Consider the following 18850-nt stretch of genomic DNA (forward strand, 5'->3'; position numbering starts at 1 on the left):
CCTCTCTCTCTGTCTCCTCGCTCTCAGGCAATCAGAGAGAATGTCATAACCGAAGCCACACCCCTTTCACCCCCTCCCCGCAGGCTTACTATAAATACAGGGATGGATATGAATATGCTGTCTTGTTCTCTTAGACTTTCCCCCTCCCGTTTTGCTCCATCTCTCATTCCTAATATTCCCTCTCTGTGGCCGTGAAATGCTTCTCTTATGACCTTGCATTGTGCTCGCGGACTAGAAGCCCCCCCTTTCTTGCACACACACATACATATGTACAGGATTAATTTACAGTCATTAATCTATTTAATGCTCTTGCTGATGAGCTATAACACTGATACTATTGCCAAACCAAAGGGAACTGATTGGGAATAGCGGTATTTTGGTGATAAACAAACAATGGACGACGCGCCTGTACACATACACGCGCGCGCGCAGGCACAAAAACATACACCTGCTGTCTGTCTGAGTGTGTAATAGCCGGTTCACACACACACACGAGTTTTTTATCCGTTGCACGGCGTTTTTTTATCCAAACATAGACTATTGTCTATCATTGACTGTAGCGGCGTCGATAATAAGCTTTTTAAAACGTCGTTATTTCCCTTTCCATTGCGCTGCGTTTTGTTTTAAAACGCAACATGTTCTGTCTGGCCGCGCGCGCAGTTATGTGTTAATGACTTTGTGTGTCATATCTAGTATTCACCGGATGTACAAATACTTATTTAGACCATTGAGTCCATTATTGTAATGCAAACAATGAGAGCAGAGCATAAAAAGTTTTTAGTTCGCACCACGCAGGAAATGGTGCCCACAAAACCGCCAATTTAGTCACACACTCATCACATCAACAGCTTCAGATACTCAAGTAGGCTATACTGAGAATAAGTGCCTATGTGTGGGTCGTGACTTGTGAATGTGCCAACAGAATTAAAAAAAAATTGAAACATTAATATGCATGGCTAACGAATTTAGAAGCAGCAGCCATTTCTTAAAATTTCTGCTAAAGTTAAACGCTTTGCATATGACATATATAAAGAAATAGTTCACCCAATTTGACCACTCATTTTCTTTCATCTGAAGAAGACAAGTAAGAGTATTTTGAAAAATGTTTGTCACAGTTGTCACAAAAGTCACTGGGGAATTTCATAAAACTCTTCCACAGAAGGACTGAAGAAGCAAAGAAAAGTCAGCACACATACATTGTAATTTGTCTATTTGATGCTTGTGTTTACATTTGGAAAACACATATTTTGAGTGTTTGCTTAACTGCAGTACATCTACTGTATAATGAAACATCCCCTGACAGATGTTAAACAGACCTTTATGACATGTCTTTAGGATGTTTAGGATTTAGACTTTCAGACCTTTTAAAGACGTTTCTTGCAGACAAAGACAAATTCTTCTTACAGACATGCATATGCTATCTGGGAAGGGCTTTAAATTTATACAAAACAAACAATATCCTGGGTTTCCTTGCTCTATTATTTCTCACTGCTATGATTTACCCAGGGGTAACAATTAATCCAGGGTTCATTAACTGCTGTTTCACACATTACATGCCTAAACCCTGGGTCAAGTGCCTTGTTTGAAACATCAGTGTCATTGACTGGGAACACGTAGCATGTAACCAGTTTACATAAAAACTCTAGCATTGTGCAACCTCATGTTTAATGTTGCCAACTCTATTGGACACATACCCTGACCACAGATTTAGCATTTTTTTATTATTATTTTTAGGGGTTTTTCACCTTTATTATGATAGAAAAGTAGAGATTTCAGACAGGAAAGCATTGGGAGCAGAGAGAGGGGAAGGATCGGCAGAGGACCCTGAGCCGGGAATGGAACTCAGGTCACCGTGAGCACGTCGGTGCTATATGTTGGTGCACAATACCACCAGGCTATTGGCGCCAACACATATTCAGCATTTTTAATCAGCAAATTGGCTTACACAGATGCCGACAGGAGTAACAAGCTAATCCAACAAAACAAAGTGTCGGATGTTGTATCTCAGTGTTTGTCAGTGCGTGTGAATTGGTCTTACAAACATGTGGTGTTTTCTTTGTTGTACCAAAGTCCCTTTAAGGCATGTCATTTCACTCAGCGGCCATCTTTGAAATGCCTCTCAGTCAGTATGCTCAGGCATTCAGTCTGAATGAGAAAATGTCAAATTCTTTAAAACTGTTTGCCAAGCATACGATTGCATTACATATTTGGAACTTAAACAACAATCATCTCATATGTTTCGTTTCTCATAGTTGTTTTGAGCATTTTTTCAGGTTGCCCAGGCTAATGCACATGCGTACTCGAAAGGAACGAGATCACGACACCAACCTCATTTATGGCTGTTCTACACATTCTCATCCTCTGGATAATGATCGTCTGATCACGCTGCTCTTCAGAGGTAATCTACAACTTGGTCTTGATGGCGAATCTCCTACAGAAATGTCAGCGACTCTTTGTTTACAAGTTTGTGGGTGTTTGAGTAGTTGCTGTCATGTGATGTGTGTTTGACAGGACGGACTGTACCTCGTGTTCGTTTCATACAGATTACAAAACCAAAAAAACTTTTGTTTCCAAGTGCACTTGCTTCATTTTAAAGTAGAGATTTCAAGTTTAATGTGGATATATTTCTTATGTCTGTCAAGCAAGTATTCGCTGAGATTCCAGTGTTTGTTGACCACCAAACTGTCCTAAAGGCACACGTCTGGTCTGGTCCGGTCCAGTTCGAGTTTCTCCCCCAGAGAATCGTCATTCTATAGTGATTGATGATTGACTCACACTAGTAGGCGGGGCTTCTTTCAACATATTGACGGTTACACTTTTCCCCATTTAAAACTATACGAGTGACACGTCTTGTGTATTCTGACAGTCTTTGGCTATACATAGCATGTGACAAGTCAGTCACACTTTCTTTGACAATATGCTCATTTTACAACTCCCCTAAAGATAAACAGTTGAGTTTTACACTTTTTGAATCCATTCAGCGGATCTCGTGGGAGCACGTTTAGCTTAGCTTAGCATAGATCATTGAATCGGATTAGACCATTAGCATCTTGCTCAAAAACAACCAAAGAGTTTCTATAATTTTCCTAGAGGTTTGCTTTTGCTAAATACTCCCATTCCAGCATAATAATAAAGGAATTTTGTAGCCATACCATGGCTGCAGCAGGTAGTGATATTACACAATGCCTGAAAATGGACTAACTTCTGTATATTCTGATTCAAATAGATCATTCAGGATCTGGACCAAAGGAAATATGTTCTGGATCATCTCACAAATGTCTCCATGGTTGCAAGACACGCTCCATGTGCAGGCAATTGGTTAATTTAATAATAATGATGGAAGCTAGCCAATTTTTAGGTGCTGTTTAATATCACTAGCAGACATATGCAGTCATGCTACGGCAGCAAAATTCCTTGATTTTTACTCTGAAATGAGTTTCCAGCCATATCAGCCTAGAAAATACCAACTTTTCATTTCCTGTAAGTCTTAGCATGTGATTTAACTACAGAAGGGTCAAACTCAGGTCATTTTGGAGCGAGATGCTAATAGTCTAATCTGATTCAATGATTTATGCTAAGCTAAACTAAAAGCGCTTCCGCAAAAAATGAGTCTATTTCCATAAAAAGTGAAGTGTTCCTTTAATGCAAATGATGCCAACCTTCCAAATAATGGTGTGCAATCTTACTTTATATTGGGATTAAAAGCAGGGTTTAGATTGACAATTACCCAGCATTAAAAGGTCTAGAAAGTCATTTTAAGAACAGGAGGGTGAGTTTTTGTGTGAACTTTCCATTTAATGACCAATATAAGCAGTGAATCGCAAGGGAGCGTAGCTTTTTGTGTTTTAATTATTAATAATTAACTTTGAATTAAACATTTTTATAACCACCTGTATTACTGTTTTGTACGGTTTGAAGCCGAAGTTGAACTCCTTCACCTCCCCCCTCTTTCCTGTGCTTGTTTCCTTCCTCTCTTGGGTTAAGCCTATGTTCGCTGCTTTCTCTCACTGTAAAATCCTGGGGATGTGACAAATAAAGAGAAATTAAACCCCCTAAATCCTATAATGTGAAACACACACACATTATATATATATATTTACACACAAAACTGGATGGAAACACATAGAGCTGAGCAAAACATCTACAGCTGCAACGCCGCCCAGTCTCTCTAGATATAAAAAGATTGATGATTATTGATCCCTAAAGAGAAATTCAGTGCGGCAGCAGCGATATTAAACAGAGTGCACATATAACACAACTATACACATGAGCATAAGCGTTATATATGTGTTGCGGTATGCAGCTGCTCGAGAAGGGCTTATAAAATCATGGATATAATAGCCATGACAAGGATTGTTGCACATGCTCCAGTTCCCTTGTGGCAAAAAAAATGGTCTACGGGAACCATCACCCCACCCACGAGTGCTTGGAAAGGCGACTCCACTCTGAGGGTGGCTGGGGGGAAGCCATGATGTGACTTGAACATCACTGTGACATGAACATTATAACAGGTTGTCAGATATGTGCAATTCGAGAGGCAATTTATAGGGCCCGACAGGTAGCAAGCGTACAGTATATGCAGTTTAACAGCATCGGTGCTGCCTCTAATACAACTGGCTCTGCACTTGCCCCTCTTCCCCGCATCAACCCTTAGTACCCCGGCCGGTCCTCCCTAGGGACAGTTCAGTTTCCACTTGGTCAGTCAGTCCTCACAGCTTTGACCTACTTCATGTCTCTGGCTTTAAACACATACACATAGGCTGACACTCTCAAAAGTGCACGCGCAGTGAAGCAAACCAACGCTAGGGGTTTTCGCACTTGAAATATTTAACCCTGGGTCAAGTTAAACCTGTGTAAATGGATTTCTGGGATTCACATTGCTTATAATTTTATCCAGGGTTAAGAATTAATTAAAAGATTTGGTTATTTTAACCCTTGTGAGCTGTTGGGGATGTTTTCATGCACTCTTGGGTGATTTTGAGGCTTAATGGGGCTTAATTTGGCTTTCTCTGTGTTTAAGCAAATGGAATAATCTTTGATGACAAACCTTTTTCTGACACATATTTTGGGGAAATGCTTTGAAAATTTAAAAAAAATCAACAATATTCTCTGGGCAAATTTACTGCCCTTTTGTTATGTTGGCGGTTGTTTTTGCCCCACTGACTTTCATTATAACCAATTTTTTTATTTGCAGAGCCATGACACCATATAATCATACAATCTTGATCTTGATCCCTGTTGGGAAGAGGTAACAGGTAGAGTGCCCACTGATGATCAACAGTACAAATTACACATTTAACCTCTTCCCAGTTGGGAAAACCACCAGTTATCTAGAATGCATGATTATATGTCATTGTATGTCAAAAAATGTCACGATAATGGAAGTTAATGGGGCAAAAACAGCCCCTAACATAATGAAAGGATAGTCAATTTGAACAGTTCACAGGGCTGAATCCAAGTTTGGTTAAAAATTCAGACAAACCAAACAACTGGGCCAAAATGTAACCTACATATAGGTTGAAACGACTTTTCTGAGTAGAATTTGGGTATCCAAAAGCTGATTTTCACACTGTAATATTTTTAAACCCTGGGTTATTGTCCTTACTTGCATATTTTAAATAGTCACTTCACAAACACAGCACTTACATAATCATTCTAGTTTGCATACTTGTTACATCGACTAGGTGAGCTCATGCCATATCGCATAACGTAATTGAGCGATTTCTACTGTAATTGTCAAAAGGTTTCACAGCCTTTAACTCTGAATTATTTTTATGGTAACACTATCAACACTGAGACCAAAATAAAAATCTGTGATTCAAAAGCTGTTTGTTCTATTAATTTATAGCAAGTAAGTGAATGAACAAGAGACAGTTTTGAGCACATTTGTGTGGTGTTTTAGCATGTGACTGTACAGATTTTAAGATATTCATGCTTACATTGTAGCTTTCTTGATCATTTTCAAATCATGCTTGAGAAAATGATCATCAGGTTTCCCACAAACTCGTGGAACTCAAGCAGCATTTCACTCAAGGTTTTTTGTTAATGTAATTTATTACAAAATTAAATTGGATAAATAAAAAACAAGCATTTTCCTTAGTGAACTGGTCTGAAACATTTAGACACCGATGTATCTGAACACTATTTAGCAGTAAGCAGTATGTTGAATAAAATAGTTCATGGTTGGTATAAACTGATGTACACTTTATTAGGTACACCTGTCCAACTGCTCGTTAATGCAAATTTCTAATTAGCCAATCACATGGCAGGAAGAAAGGTGATTTAAGTGACTTTGAATGTGGCATGGTTGTTGGTGCCAGACGGGCTGGTCTGAGTATTTCAGAAACTGCTGATCTACTGGGATTTTCACGCACAACCATGACTAGGGTTTACAGTGAATGAGTCTCGATTTCTGCTGAAACATTATAGCAAGATAATGCACCATGTCATACAGCGTGAACCATATTAGAATGGTTTCTTGAACTTGACAATGAGTTCACTGTACTCAAATGGCCTCCACAGTCACCAGATCTCAGTCCAAAAGAGCACCTTTGCAATATTTCCAGTAGTCTGTTGAATCTATGCCACGAAGGATTAAGGCAGTTCTGAAGGCAAAAGAGTGCCCAACCTGGTACTAGTAGGGTGTACCTAATAAAGTGGCCAGTAAGTGTAAATAGATTCAGTGAAGATTTCTTGAATAAAACCAGTCAGTTTAGACCATTTCTAGGTAATCCTTTTTCAGTGTAGCATGATCACAGGAAGCGGGATAACAGGAAACGAAGTTCCATGCAACAAGAAATTGCTACATCATAACACAGAATTTTCTGACTACTATAGTGTCTGTCTGAACCACAACGACAGTTCTGAAAGCCACACATTCTGTTAAACTGTTTCTGAGAAGAAAGGGGAAGCTAAAATGAAATGTACTTGCATTTCATTACTGATGGGTGTTAAGCAACATTTTCTGCATCTCATGCTAAATTTATTTTAATGTGTAATAAGGAGTAGGCATTTGTAAATCTATCAAAAAAAAGTTATATGTTTCATGTGTTGAGTAGCCTACAACACTGGTGCAAAAGCACCAGTGAGCTCCTTTGTCTAAAGCCGAGGTCACACTGCACTTTTCACCCCATAGACTTCCATTCACACGCATGCATATGCAGCAGACAAGTACCTGGTTTGAAAGTTCAAGCTTTGTGAACCCTGACCTGCAAAATCGCATCACATGATTGCGTGAGACCAATAGAAGATCAAAACGTGACATCTCTGTACATAAATATCGAGCAATTGCTTGTTTCATCAACCTCTAATCACATTGTTTTATCCCACCCCTTCCCGCTGTGCCATACAATCACAGCTTTAACCATGACTGTCCACAAACCAACAAGCAAAGAGCTTCTGTTTTTCACCTGTTGAGTTGATTGAAACAGCTGTCCCCAATGAATCGGTGTAATTGGGATACTTTAGAACAGCTTGGCATATGTAATGTAACGTGTGTATATATAGCGCATTTATTGTGTATGGCCATACACCCAAAGCACTTCACAATCAAGAGGGAGGGAGGGGGTCTCTCCACACCATCACCAGTATGCAGCATCCACCTGGATGACGACGGCAGCTACAGGACAACGGCGCCAGTGCGCTCACTACACACCAGCTACTGGTGGAGTGGAGAGACAGTGATAGAGCCAATTCGGTGGATGGGGATGATTGGGAGGCCATGATCATAAGGACCATTTACATTTACATTTACATTTAGTCATTTAGCAGACGCTTTTATCCAAAGCGACTTACAAATGAGGACAAGGAAGCAATTTACACAACTATAAGAGCAGCAGTGAACAAGCGCTATAGACAAGTTTCAGGTGTGTAAAAGTCTAAGAGCAAAACATTAGTAGAAATTTTTTTTTTTTTTTTTTTTTTTTTTTGAGAGAGAGAGAGAGAGAGAAAGAGGGCACAGTGGTATAGCCAGAGAGGCAGTTGCAGATTAGGAAGGAAAGTGGAGACTAAACAGTTGCATTTTTAGTCGTTTCTTGAAGACAGCAAGTGACTCTGCTGTTCTGATGTAGTTAGGGAGTTCATTCCACCAACTGGGCAGATTGAATGTGAGAGTTCGGGAAAGTGATTTCTTCCCTCTTTGGGATGGAACAACGAGGCGACGTTCATTCACAGAACGCAAGTTTCTGGAGGGCACATATATCTGCAGAAGTGAGAGCAGATACGAAGGAGCACAGCTAGAGGTCACTTTGTAAGCAAACATCAGAGCTTTGAATTTGATGCGGGCAGCAACTGGCAGCCAGTGCAAACGGGTGAGTAGCGGAGTGACATGTGCTCTTTTGGGTTCATCAAAGACCACTCGTGCTGCTGCGTTCTAAAGCAGCTGAAGAGGTTTGATAGAACTAGCTGGTAGCCCGGCTAGCAGAGAGTTGCAATAGTCCAGTTTGGAGAGGACAAGAGCTTGAACAATGATTTGAGCAGTATGTTCAGATAGGAAGGGTCGGACCTTTCTGATGTTGTAGAGTGCGAATCTGCAAGATCGAGCAGTTCTAGAAATGTGGTCAGAGAAGTTCAGTTGGTCATCAATCGTAACTCCAAGGCTTTTTACCATTTTGGATGCAGTGATGGTTGCTCCATCCATCTGGATTGAAAAGTTATGGTGAAGAGTCGGGTTGGCAGAAACTTCAAGCATTTCCGTTTTCATGAGGTTAAGTTGGAGATGATGATCTTTCATCCAGAGTGAAATGTCTGACAGGCAGGCTGAAATGCGAGCTGGAACCGAGGGATCATCAGGGTGAAAAGAGAGGTATAGCTGGGTGTCATCAGCATAGCAGTGGTAGGAAAAACCATGTTTCTGGATGACTGTTCCTAAAGATGCCGTGTAGATAGAGAAGAGAAGTGGCCCAAGAACAGAGCCCTGAGGTACCCCAGTGTTTAGATGCTGTAGGTTGGACACCTCTCCCCTCCACGACACCCTGAATGACCTGTCCGAGAGGTAGGAACTGAACCATTGAATAACAGTGCCTGCGACGCCCAGTGACTCAAGCGTATAGCAGGATCTGGTGGTTTACAGTGTCAAAAGCAGCTGATAAATCCAGCAAGATTAGGACAGATGATTTAGAGTCTGCTTTAGCCAGTCTGAGATCCTCCACGACCGAGACCAGGGCAGTCTCAGTTGAGTGGCCTTTCTTAAAGCCAGATTGCTTGTTGTCCATGAGGTTGTTTTGAGTAAGAAAGTCTAGGACTTGATTGAACACTACTTTCTCCAAAATCTTGGCCATGAATGGAAGCAGGGATACCGGTCGGTAGTTTTCAAGTAGCGTTTGATCCAGGTTGGGTTTCTTTAGCAGAGGGGTTACCCTAGCCTGCTTAAATGAAGTAGGGAATAGACCAGAGTCAAGAGATGTGTTAATTATGTGAGTCAGTGTTGGTATGACTGCAGGAGAAATGGCTTGCAGGAGATGAGAGGGAATGGGATCTAGCGGACAGGTGGTTGCATGGCTTGATAGCACGAGATTGGACACCTCAGACTCAGAGAGCTGGGAGAAAGAGGTGAGTGTGTGTGGTGTTGGTGGTGTATCTTGCGTGTTTGTTGTAGGTTCAGCAAATTGAGCACTTATTTTTGCAGTTTTGGTGCAAAAGAATGTAGCAAAGTCATCAGTAGTGAGTGTGGAGGATGCGGGTGGAGGAGGAGGATAGAGGAGTGAGGAAAATGTTTTAAAAAGCAAGCGAGGATTGGTGGCACTGTTGACTTTCTGACGGAAGTATGTCTGCTTTGCAGAAGTAACCTCAGTTGAGAAAGAAGAGAGAAGAGTTTGGTATGTTATGAGCTGTTCAGGATTTTTAGTTTTTCGCCAAATTCTCTCAGCAGCCCGAAGTTTTGAGCGATGCTTACGGAGAACATCAGAGAGCCAGGGTGCAGGAGGATTGGCCCGGGTTGGTCTGGATGTAAGAGGGCATAGTCTGTCTAGACATGATGTTAGCGTGGAGCAGAGTGTATCAGTGGCACTGTTCGTATCAAGTGCAGAGAGTTTGCAAGATGGAGGAAGAGAGTTAGAAACAATGGTGGATAGTCTATTGGGTGAGAGAGAGCGTAGGTTTCTGCGAAAGGCAACTAGAGTTGGAGTGTGTGGCGGCTCAGGAGTAATGTGGATGTTGAGAGAGAGAAGGAAATGATCCGATGTTTGTAGTGGAGTTACTAGTGTTTGATCAGCGAGGCAATGTCGAGTGTAAATAAGGTCTAGTTAATTACCTGATTTGTGAGTAGCAGAAGTAGGTGCTCTTTTGAGGTCGAAAGATGCAAGCAGAGTCTGGAAGTCAGCAGCTTGAGGTCTTTCAATGTGGATGTTGAAGTCACCTAGCACCAACAAGGGAGTGTCATAATCAGAAAAAGATGAGAGAAGAACATCCAGTTCATCTAAGAAGTGACCTAATGTACCCGGTGGGCGGTAGATGACAGCCACATTTATGCGAAAGGGGTGGATAATGGTGACTGCATGGAATTCAAAAGAGCTGATTTTTGGCAGGGACGGTATTGAGGGATTTTGGCCAGGACACCAGGGTTACACCCCTACTCTTTATGAGAAGTGTCATGGGTTTTTTAATAACCACTGAGAGTTACGACCTTGCTTTAACCTCTCACCCGAAAGACGGCGCTCACTGACAGTACGGTGTCCACTTCACTTTTACTGGGGCATTCGGACTCACACAGACTGCAGGTTGAGCGCCCCCTGCCGGCTTCACTAACACCACTTCCAACAGCAACCTAGTTTTCCCATGTGGTCTCCAATCCAGGTACTGACCAGGCTCAGCCCTGCTTACCATCAGTGAGTAACCGGTCTTGGGCTGCAGGGTGATATGGCTGTGGCAATGGTAATCTGGAATGGTACAGAACTTCGGATTTTCCAATAGATTGTGACAGTTTGCAAAGGGTATAAATCAATTTGGACATTCCACATTTTGTTCAAATGTAAATAAAAGCTTAGAAATATTTGTATTTTTTTAAATGATGCTACAATGATGAATCTTGTGCATAATCTTATTATGTCTTGGGAGAAGCCTGTCTCATTTCTGGTAAAAAAAAAAAAAAACCTGCTGGATGAATGAAAGTAACTAAGTCAATGGAGTTGGGGAGTCAGCTACTCAAGTACTAGCTTAGCTACAATGTTTTGTAGCTTGACAGTTGCTCAGCTATATCTGATACAATGTAGCTTTTTCCAGAATCTAGCTACTTTTTCCAGCAAGTAGCAAAGTAACTTGACAACAGCTACAGTTCATTTAGTGATGAGGGGTGGGGGGTTTTGCTTAGTGATTTCCAAAAATCAAATTCACTTTAATACTATTAGATTTACCATATTTTATCCATAACCTACAGAAGAAAAAAATAGTAGTTGATGGTTACGTTAAAAAAACAACAAGCCATCAGTCTTTCAGTTTTTTTGCATTCTGTGGGGTGATTACGTTATATTAAAGACACAGCACGTTGATTTTATGGCACCAGGTTAAACTTTGTGACACCTTTACGGAACTCTAGTACATTTAAAATTATTACAGGCCACTACTGAACATGGAGGATGGTCTCCGAGTGGCGTTCTTCAAAATTAAATGATGAATAGACTTGGGCCTATTTGGTTTGTGTGCACTGTTTTGTGCAAGGTTTATATATTTATAACCACCTCAGGGGGTATTGAGGGTCGTGAGTCACTGGCATTGATATTTTGGGGGTTGCAGGCTAAAAAGTTTGGGAACCCCTGATCTAAAGCAGCACAGAATCATCTTACAAAATTATATACTAAAATAGTGTAGTAAAGCCATTTATTGATAAATCACACATCTCATGGATTTACATGTATTACTGTTATTTTGAAAATTATATTTTTCATGAACCAAAAGTTGAAATTCAATCCTTAATTTATTGTAACAATTCGCATTTAACATGAAGAATGTTGTGTGAGGGCTTCTTTCCAAAATGTCACTTTTGCTACCATGTGCTTAATCCAAGTTAGTTATTTATTGTGATGTTTCAGTTGCAGTTTTTCACTCTGACTCATGACAGTCCTAGAGATTTTAAAACTGTGCGATGACACATAAAGCTTTGAGATAATAATTGTATTGCACCGTTTTACGTACCATTTTTAAGTATTTCACTTTTAAATGATGTTTATTCATGTTTTTGTGTCATATACGCCAGTGTTTCTCAACCACGTTCCTTTAGGACCACCAGCTCTGCACATTTCCATGTCTGCTTAACCACATACACCTGATTCAGATCATCAGCTCAATAGCAGAGACTAAAAAGGGTTTGTAATGGGTCTGACAGACAAAGGAGACATCCAAAACACGCAGTGTTGGTGTTCCTTCAGGAACGTGGTGGAGAAACACTGATATAAGCCTTTGTGGATGTATACTTTTTTGTAGTGTAGATGACAGTAGCTTGGCTTCTTTTCCTGATGAGTAGCTTCCCCAAAACATGACACACTGCTGCTTTAAACTACAGACTTGCATGTAAAGGTGCCTAATAGTGAAAGCTAATAATGCCAAATATGGCAGCCTAGTAGCGCAACCCAGTGGTCATTATCATTACTGCAGATGTGATGTGCTCCAGCTTTGATTCATCTTTAAAAAACAAAACAAATCTTATATGCTGTTTATTAGCCCAACCAGCATGCTCAATTCTTTGTGCACATATCTCTCATTAACAGAACTAATTTAAGTAGCAAACACCATAAGAATAACAATCAGGTAACTCATATGCACCTACATAAATAATAAATCACACATATGCACACACAAATCATACGCATTCGCATTATTAACAATTTAAATAGTTAATGTATAGTTGTATTTGATTTCTCTAGTGATTCACTAGTAGCGTAAAACAGAAAATATTGTCAAATAAGTCAAACAAAAAGGTCTATTAAGTGAATGTAGGGTCTTGAAATGTTAGGATATCTACAGAGAGAACACGCTGTACATGGCCGGATGAGGAACTGAGGGCAGTGTGAGGACAAGAGGGAGTTTCTAGTAGCTCTAGTAGGGTTGGGCTAATGTGATGTAGCTGTAATAATGGCCACAGGGTGAAAAGGCACCGCTGTGTAAACTGATGTCAGCGAGGATCATCGCTGTGTGTGCGTCTCATCTGCTCCGCTTGCCTTACAGCCTCCTCCAGCTCCCCATGGGACAGCAGCCTGCAGTGGCACAGGGCAGAGAGCAGCTGCGCCCGAGAGTTACTGATGAACGAGTGGGACAGGAAGTAGGGGAGACCACCTCCCTTCTTCAGGAAGTAGAGCGGCACACGCACCATACCCAATACCTGGTGACACATGAGACAGTTGCATAACAGTCAGGGTACTGTAAATTAAAAGTATATTCATTTTCTACATAGAGAAATAGATTTTATTAATCAACAGCCGTTAAAAAAGGTGTTACATGCCCTAAATATTTAACAGTTTTACAAGCATTTAAACTTGCCCCGACAAATAAAAATCATATCTCTATGTTCTTTGGTTCTACATGTCATATAAACACTCATTTTTAAATTATATTGCACATCATATCTCTGCTCGTAATCTGCACCAACATTAAGCAGCTGCTGAAAACCAGCGCTACTTGGTGAAAAGATAATAAAATCATCAGCATACATCTAATGATTTATTATAATATCACCAAGCACACAGCCAGTCCTACAATCGCATAATTCCTCAGACAACTCGTTCATGTAAACATTAAAAAGAGCAGGGGAAAGTAAACCTCCATGTCGTACTCCATTACATACTTTAAATGTATCAGATACAGCATTGCCCCACTTAATCCGCACGCTTTGATTAGTATACCAGTAAGTTAAAATTCTTAAAATACTATTAGGTATTCCTCCTTGTTTTTATTGTTTCATAGGAATTAAAAAAGGTCTTTGTTAAAGCGTTATAAGGTTATGAATTCAATAAAAAAATTGAAGCAAAAAGACAAAGCAACAAGACTGTGTACTTAATGGCGGTAACCACAAAAATTCCTTGTGTGTGTTTGTGCACAATTGCTATATATATCAATAAAGCTCATTCTGATGAGGGGAAAAAATACAGTCCCTTCAAAAACGGCAGAATTGAATTTAAGATTATGTAGAAATATACCAACCATTATTAATTTGAAGTTCTATTTACAATATATATATATAACATATATTATAAATATATACTGTAGGTGTACTGTATCCTACAAGTCAGCCCACACTGAATCTGCACGCGCAGAAATCCACAGATTTTTAGCCCATCACTGAATCTATTTATTGACTTGTGTAAAGTGTGTAAATTGATATTTATTCCGTTTTTCTGTTAATTTCTGAAATATTATTGACTAATATAAAAATGCTCATATGATTTGTTAATAATACAGTTTGTAAAGTAATATTTTCTGCCTTTTAGTAGATATATTATATGAGAGACTTGCTTTGTTCACCAAATAAGTGAATCTTTTTTTTTTTTATATAATTTTTTTTAGACGTTTTTCACCTTAACTATGACAGGACAGTAGAGAATTCAGACAGGAAAGCATTGGGAGCAGAGTGAGGGGAAGGATCAGCAAAGGACCTCAAGCCAGGAATCGAACTCGGGTCACAGTGAACACGATGGTGCTATATGTCAGCACGCAGTACCACTAGGCTACTGGCGCTGAACAAATAAGTGAATCTAATTGGATTTGCATCGTAAACATTAAATAAAATTTTAAAAGGTATTATTTTATTTATTTCATATATTACGTTAAGTTACGATACTCCCAAAATAATTCAGCATAAATCCGCAGATTTTTTATGAAATTCTGCACAGAAATAGCAAAAAATGTCTGCAGATTCTGTCTGGCCCTACCAATAAGTAATTGTGAGTGTAGGAAGACTGCATTGATTACATCATTTGTGATGTATGAAAGTTGGAAATGTGTGTAGAGCATAACATGGCTAATGAAGTTTGAATTCTTCTATCAAATATGATTGTTTAAAAACAAGTTGAGCTAACGTGAGCAGATGGGTTCAAAAAAAGCATGTACAATCGATCAACAGCCTCAGAGTTCTGTCTTTCAGGTTTTTCAATTATCATTACAATTAAGTTCCCTAAGGAGTAGGCTTTTCCCAACAAAGAAAATCAATTAAGTTTTTACTAACAGTACTTATTTACAGACTGTGCACCCACCATGATTGAGCACACCCTCTCAATTATGAATTCATCAGTGAATATGAACTTTATATATTCCTGCCTTTTTCTTAACTTCTTTTAGGATAAGATAAATTATACATTTACATCCAAATATAACATTTTGTATGGCCGCCTTAAGTTTAACTGTTAATTACAACTTTATTTCAGGTTTTCTCTGAATGCATCCATTAAAAAAAGTTGTTTCTATTGATATATTTAACCAAATTAGTTATGTATTTCTACATCATTTTTATTTTAATCCTACTGACTCTGACTTTCCAGCTGAAATTAATTTTAAATAGAAGGGAATCATTTTATTTCAGGGCTTAAGACCTTTTAAATTCATTTTTAAATCCCCATAGAACAAATAAAAGAAGAAACAACATGAGCAACTAACACTGCTGAAACGTGGACAGTTTTGAAAATCATTTACACATACAAAAAGAAGCTTACAAGGGAAAGTGCTTCAAGTGCTTCCCTAGCTTATTTCTAACTTCTAACTTATTCATTTTCTTTCAGATTTTCCCCTTATTTATCTGGGGTCGCCACAGCAGAATAAACTGCTAACTATTCCAGCATATGTTTTACGCAGCGGATGCCCTTCTAGCCTCAACCCATTACTGGGAAACACCCAAAGGAAAACCATGCCAACATGGAAACAAGCAAACACCACACAGACATGCCAACTGGCCCAGCTGGGACTCGAACCAGTGACCTTTTAGCTTTGAGGCGACGGTGCTAACCACTGAGCCACCGTGCTGCACTCCAAACCTTTATGACTTTCTTTATTCTGTTAAACACAAAATAAGACATTTTGAAACATGCTCAAAACCTGTAACCATTGACTAAAATAATAAGGAAAATCAAAGAATATTGTTATTGGTGTAATATTGTCAATGGTTACATGCTTCCAGCTTTATTCAAAATTTCTTCCTTTGTGAAAGTCAAAAGGGTTGAAACCAGTGAAGGGAAAGTAATTGATGACGAATTTAAACTGGGTAAACTATCCCTTTAAGAATACCGATAAAGAAGAACACAGAAAGTAAACCTCTAAACCGTGGTCTGTGGCTTTGGCTACAGCCGCTCTCTCTATCTCTTTCAGCTCTGCCTCGGTCATCTTCTTGATGTAGAAGTGTGTGATGAGACGAGGGCATGATGAAGATACACAGGAGGACATGTGGTCGTCCACGCCCACCGGCACAGCCACGCCCACTTCTTCATGAAGCTCTCTGCTAAGCCCCGCCTCCAGCGTCTCCTCGGACGGGTTCACTAAACTATCAAACAAATTACAAACTATTATAAAACAAAAACGCAGCTTCCACGATGAACATATGTGCATTTACAAACAAGAAGTATTCAGAGCAGACCAGAAAGAAAACCCTCACCCCCCTGGAAAGCCCAGCAAGCCATCAAAGCGCATCTGCATCTGAATAACAGTAATGTGAATTCAGGTTCATAACTTCAGGACATTTATGTAAATGGGACAACTGTTTTAGTAGTGCACCTGTCGTAGTCGCACACTTCAGACAATAAATGTAACAATCACAGTAGGTTGCAGTAAACGCACTAGCTTTTCTCACCAGAACTATATGTTTGATTGGGATTTTTCCGAAGAGTTTGGCACTGGAGTCTCCATACAGCATGACGTGACACGCGTGTCTGTAGCCCTGACGTGCCAATGCTTCATCCCTCGTCATCTTCTCTTCCGCCATTACAGGACCAGCGATAAATAAACAAACCTGACGCTTTCTGATAAGAAAGAAACAACTCTGATAACATTCGCGTTTGTTACTGCGAGCAGTAGTAACGTGCTACTATAATCACCTAACTGTATTTCAAAATATTAGTCCAATGAAAACGCAGCTCGTTCATTTTAGTATCTGCATTTGAGGGGGAAGTTATTATTAAAATACATGTCGTGTATGGTCGACAAACGGAAGGCATATGTTTATAACAATACTTAATACTTTTTAAAAAATAATTATGGATATTAAGAATTAATTACGCAGCTAATCGCAGTAAACGTACGTTAAATCAATTTTGAGAAGCCTTCTTAAATAGTTTTGTGTGTGCCAGTATTCAATAAAAAATTAATTTAATGTAATTTAACAAAAACCTTACTCTCATTATTATTTGTTGGCCAGTATTCAATAATCAAGTTAAATTAAATCAAACAAATTAATTACTTTGTCAGTATTCAATAATGGGTTAAATTAAATTATACTAGATTAAGTACTTTATTGTCCAATAATCAATAATTAAGCAAAAGTAAAATATATAAAACTTAAAAACTTGTAAGATACATTTTTTTATAATTAATTTAAACTTAGGGTAAATATATTTTTTATTTTGTCAATATTTAATCATTTAATTGCATAAGATTTAAGAATTCTGGAAATTATAATTAATTGCCTACTTATTCCCCATTCTCAAACAACATAAATCGTCCAATAGATGGCAGTAGCAACTAAATTGTGCTGAGGAAGATGTTCTCGCTAGAAAACAACAGAAAGAACAGAAAGAAGGGATTTGAACATGAAAGTGTCTAAGCTGAAAAAAGTGGATAAAGATTTAGTGCTTGTCTTTTGTCAGCCTGAATGTATACCACCTGTGCACAGCACCAGAAATAACCTCTAATATCTAAAAAGAGTGACTTCAAAAGCAGAACCAGTTCATCTGCCATAACTTTTAATTCCACACACATGACTCTGCCCTGTTGCCCAGGTTGAAGTACATAATGTATCAGACAAGGGATTCCAAAATTACTTTAAGATAAGAGGGGAAAAATGTCTAAAAGTTTACTGATACTCTTTAAAGTAGCCAAACTCAATATTCTATTTTCAATATTCACTTTTCAAATCAGACAAGGCACCATTCATTTCAGAAGTCACTTCAGAAGTTCTGTATCAGCATATTGTGTGACATCATTCTATTCTATTCTATTATTGTCTATTTTATACTACAGTGCTGTTGTATGCTTGATTATGGTTGGCTGATGAACAACATTTTTAGCTGTGCCATTATTTTCAGATAACCATGCAGCTAAAGTAGTTCCAGGCAGGTCTAGACCGAATTACAGTTGCATATCACTGTCTACGCTGAATTATTTTAGCAACCACATAGCTTACAACACTCAAATAATCAAAACAAAACAAACTAAAAGGTTTTGAATGAGACGTGTGAAACTTTCTTACACACAGCAACACGTTCTTACACACGTTCTTACACACAGCAATGGTTTGAAGACCCAAAAACTTTTTTAAATAAAAATACAACATCTGAACAATGTCTTTTGGTGAGGTAACCATAAGCAGAATAACTGACTCCGGTCTGTTGAATTATTAGAAAATAATGCACACTGAGGTGTAACAGCCACTTCATTTTGTGTTGTGGTGGGTGTGCATTATTTTCTAACAATTCAATGACTTGTCAAAAATCATTCCTTATATATTCTATAGTCATAGCTCAGGAAAGAACTAAGAAAAGTCCCTTAAAAAAACACATTGCAAATGACAACTGACAACCATTTTACAGCAATGCATATCTGCCAAAAAATAACAAACACAATGCTGGATCAAAGGCTGCAGCTCAAACACTAAATTCAGACAAAGGTCACCTTCAATCATGGTTAAACATGCTCTACTGCAGAAAGTAATGAAATAATTTAATTG

General features: G+C 39.0%; 1 protein-coding gene across 1 annotated transcript; it reads right to left on the minus strand.

Moving 5' to 3' along the window:
• Positions 1-12628: 12628 nt before the first annotated feature.
• zgc:103759 (U8 snoRNA-decapping enzyme) lies at positions 12629-17010 on the minus strand. Its single transcript, XM_056448916.1, has 4 exons — positions 16760-17010; positions 16565-16605; positions 16228-16453; positions 12629-13309 (listed from the first exon to the last, which is right to left on the minus strand). Exons 1-4 carry the CDS (start codon positions 16889-16891, stop codon positions 13103-13105), a joined length of 606 nt encoding a protein of 201 aa, XP_056304891.1. The 5' UTR covers positions 16892-17010; the 3' UTR covers positions 12629-13102.
• Positions 17011-18850: the final 1840 nt, after the last annotated feature.

This window comes from Danio aesculapii, chromosome 23 (genome assembly GCF_903798145.1).
Source record: "Danio aesculapii chromosome 23, fDanAes4.1, whole genome shotgun sequence".
NCBI classification, from domain to species: Eukaryota; Metazoa; Chordata; class Actinopteri; order Cypriniformes; family Danionidae; genus Danio; species Danio aesculapii.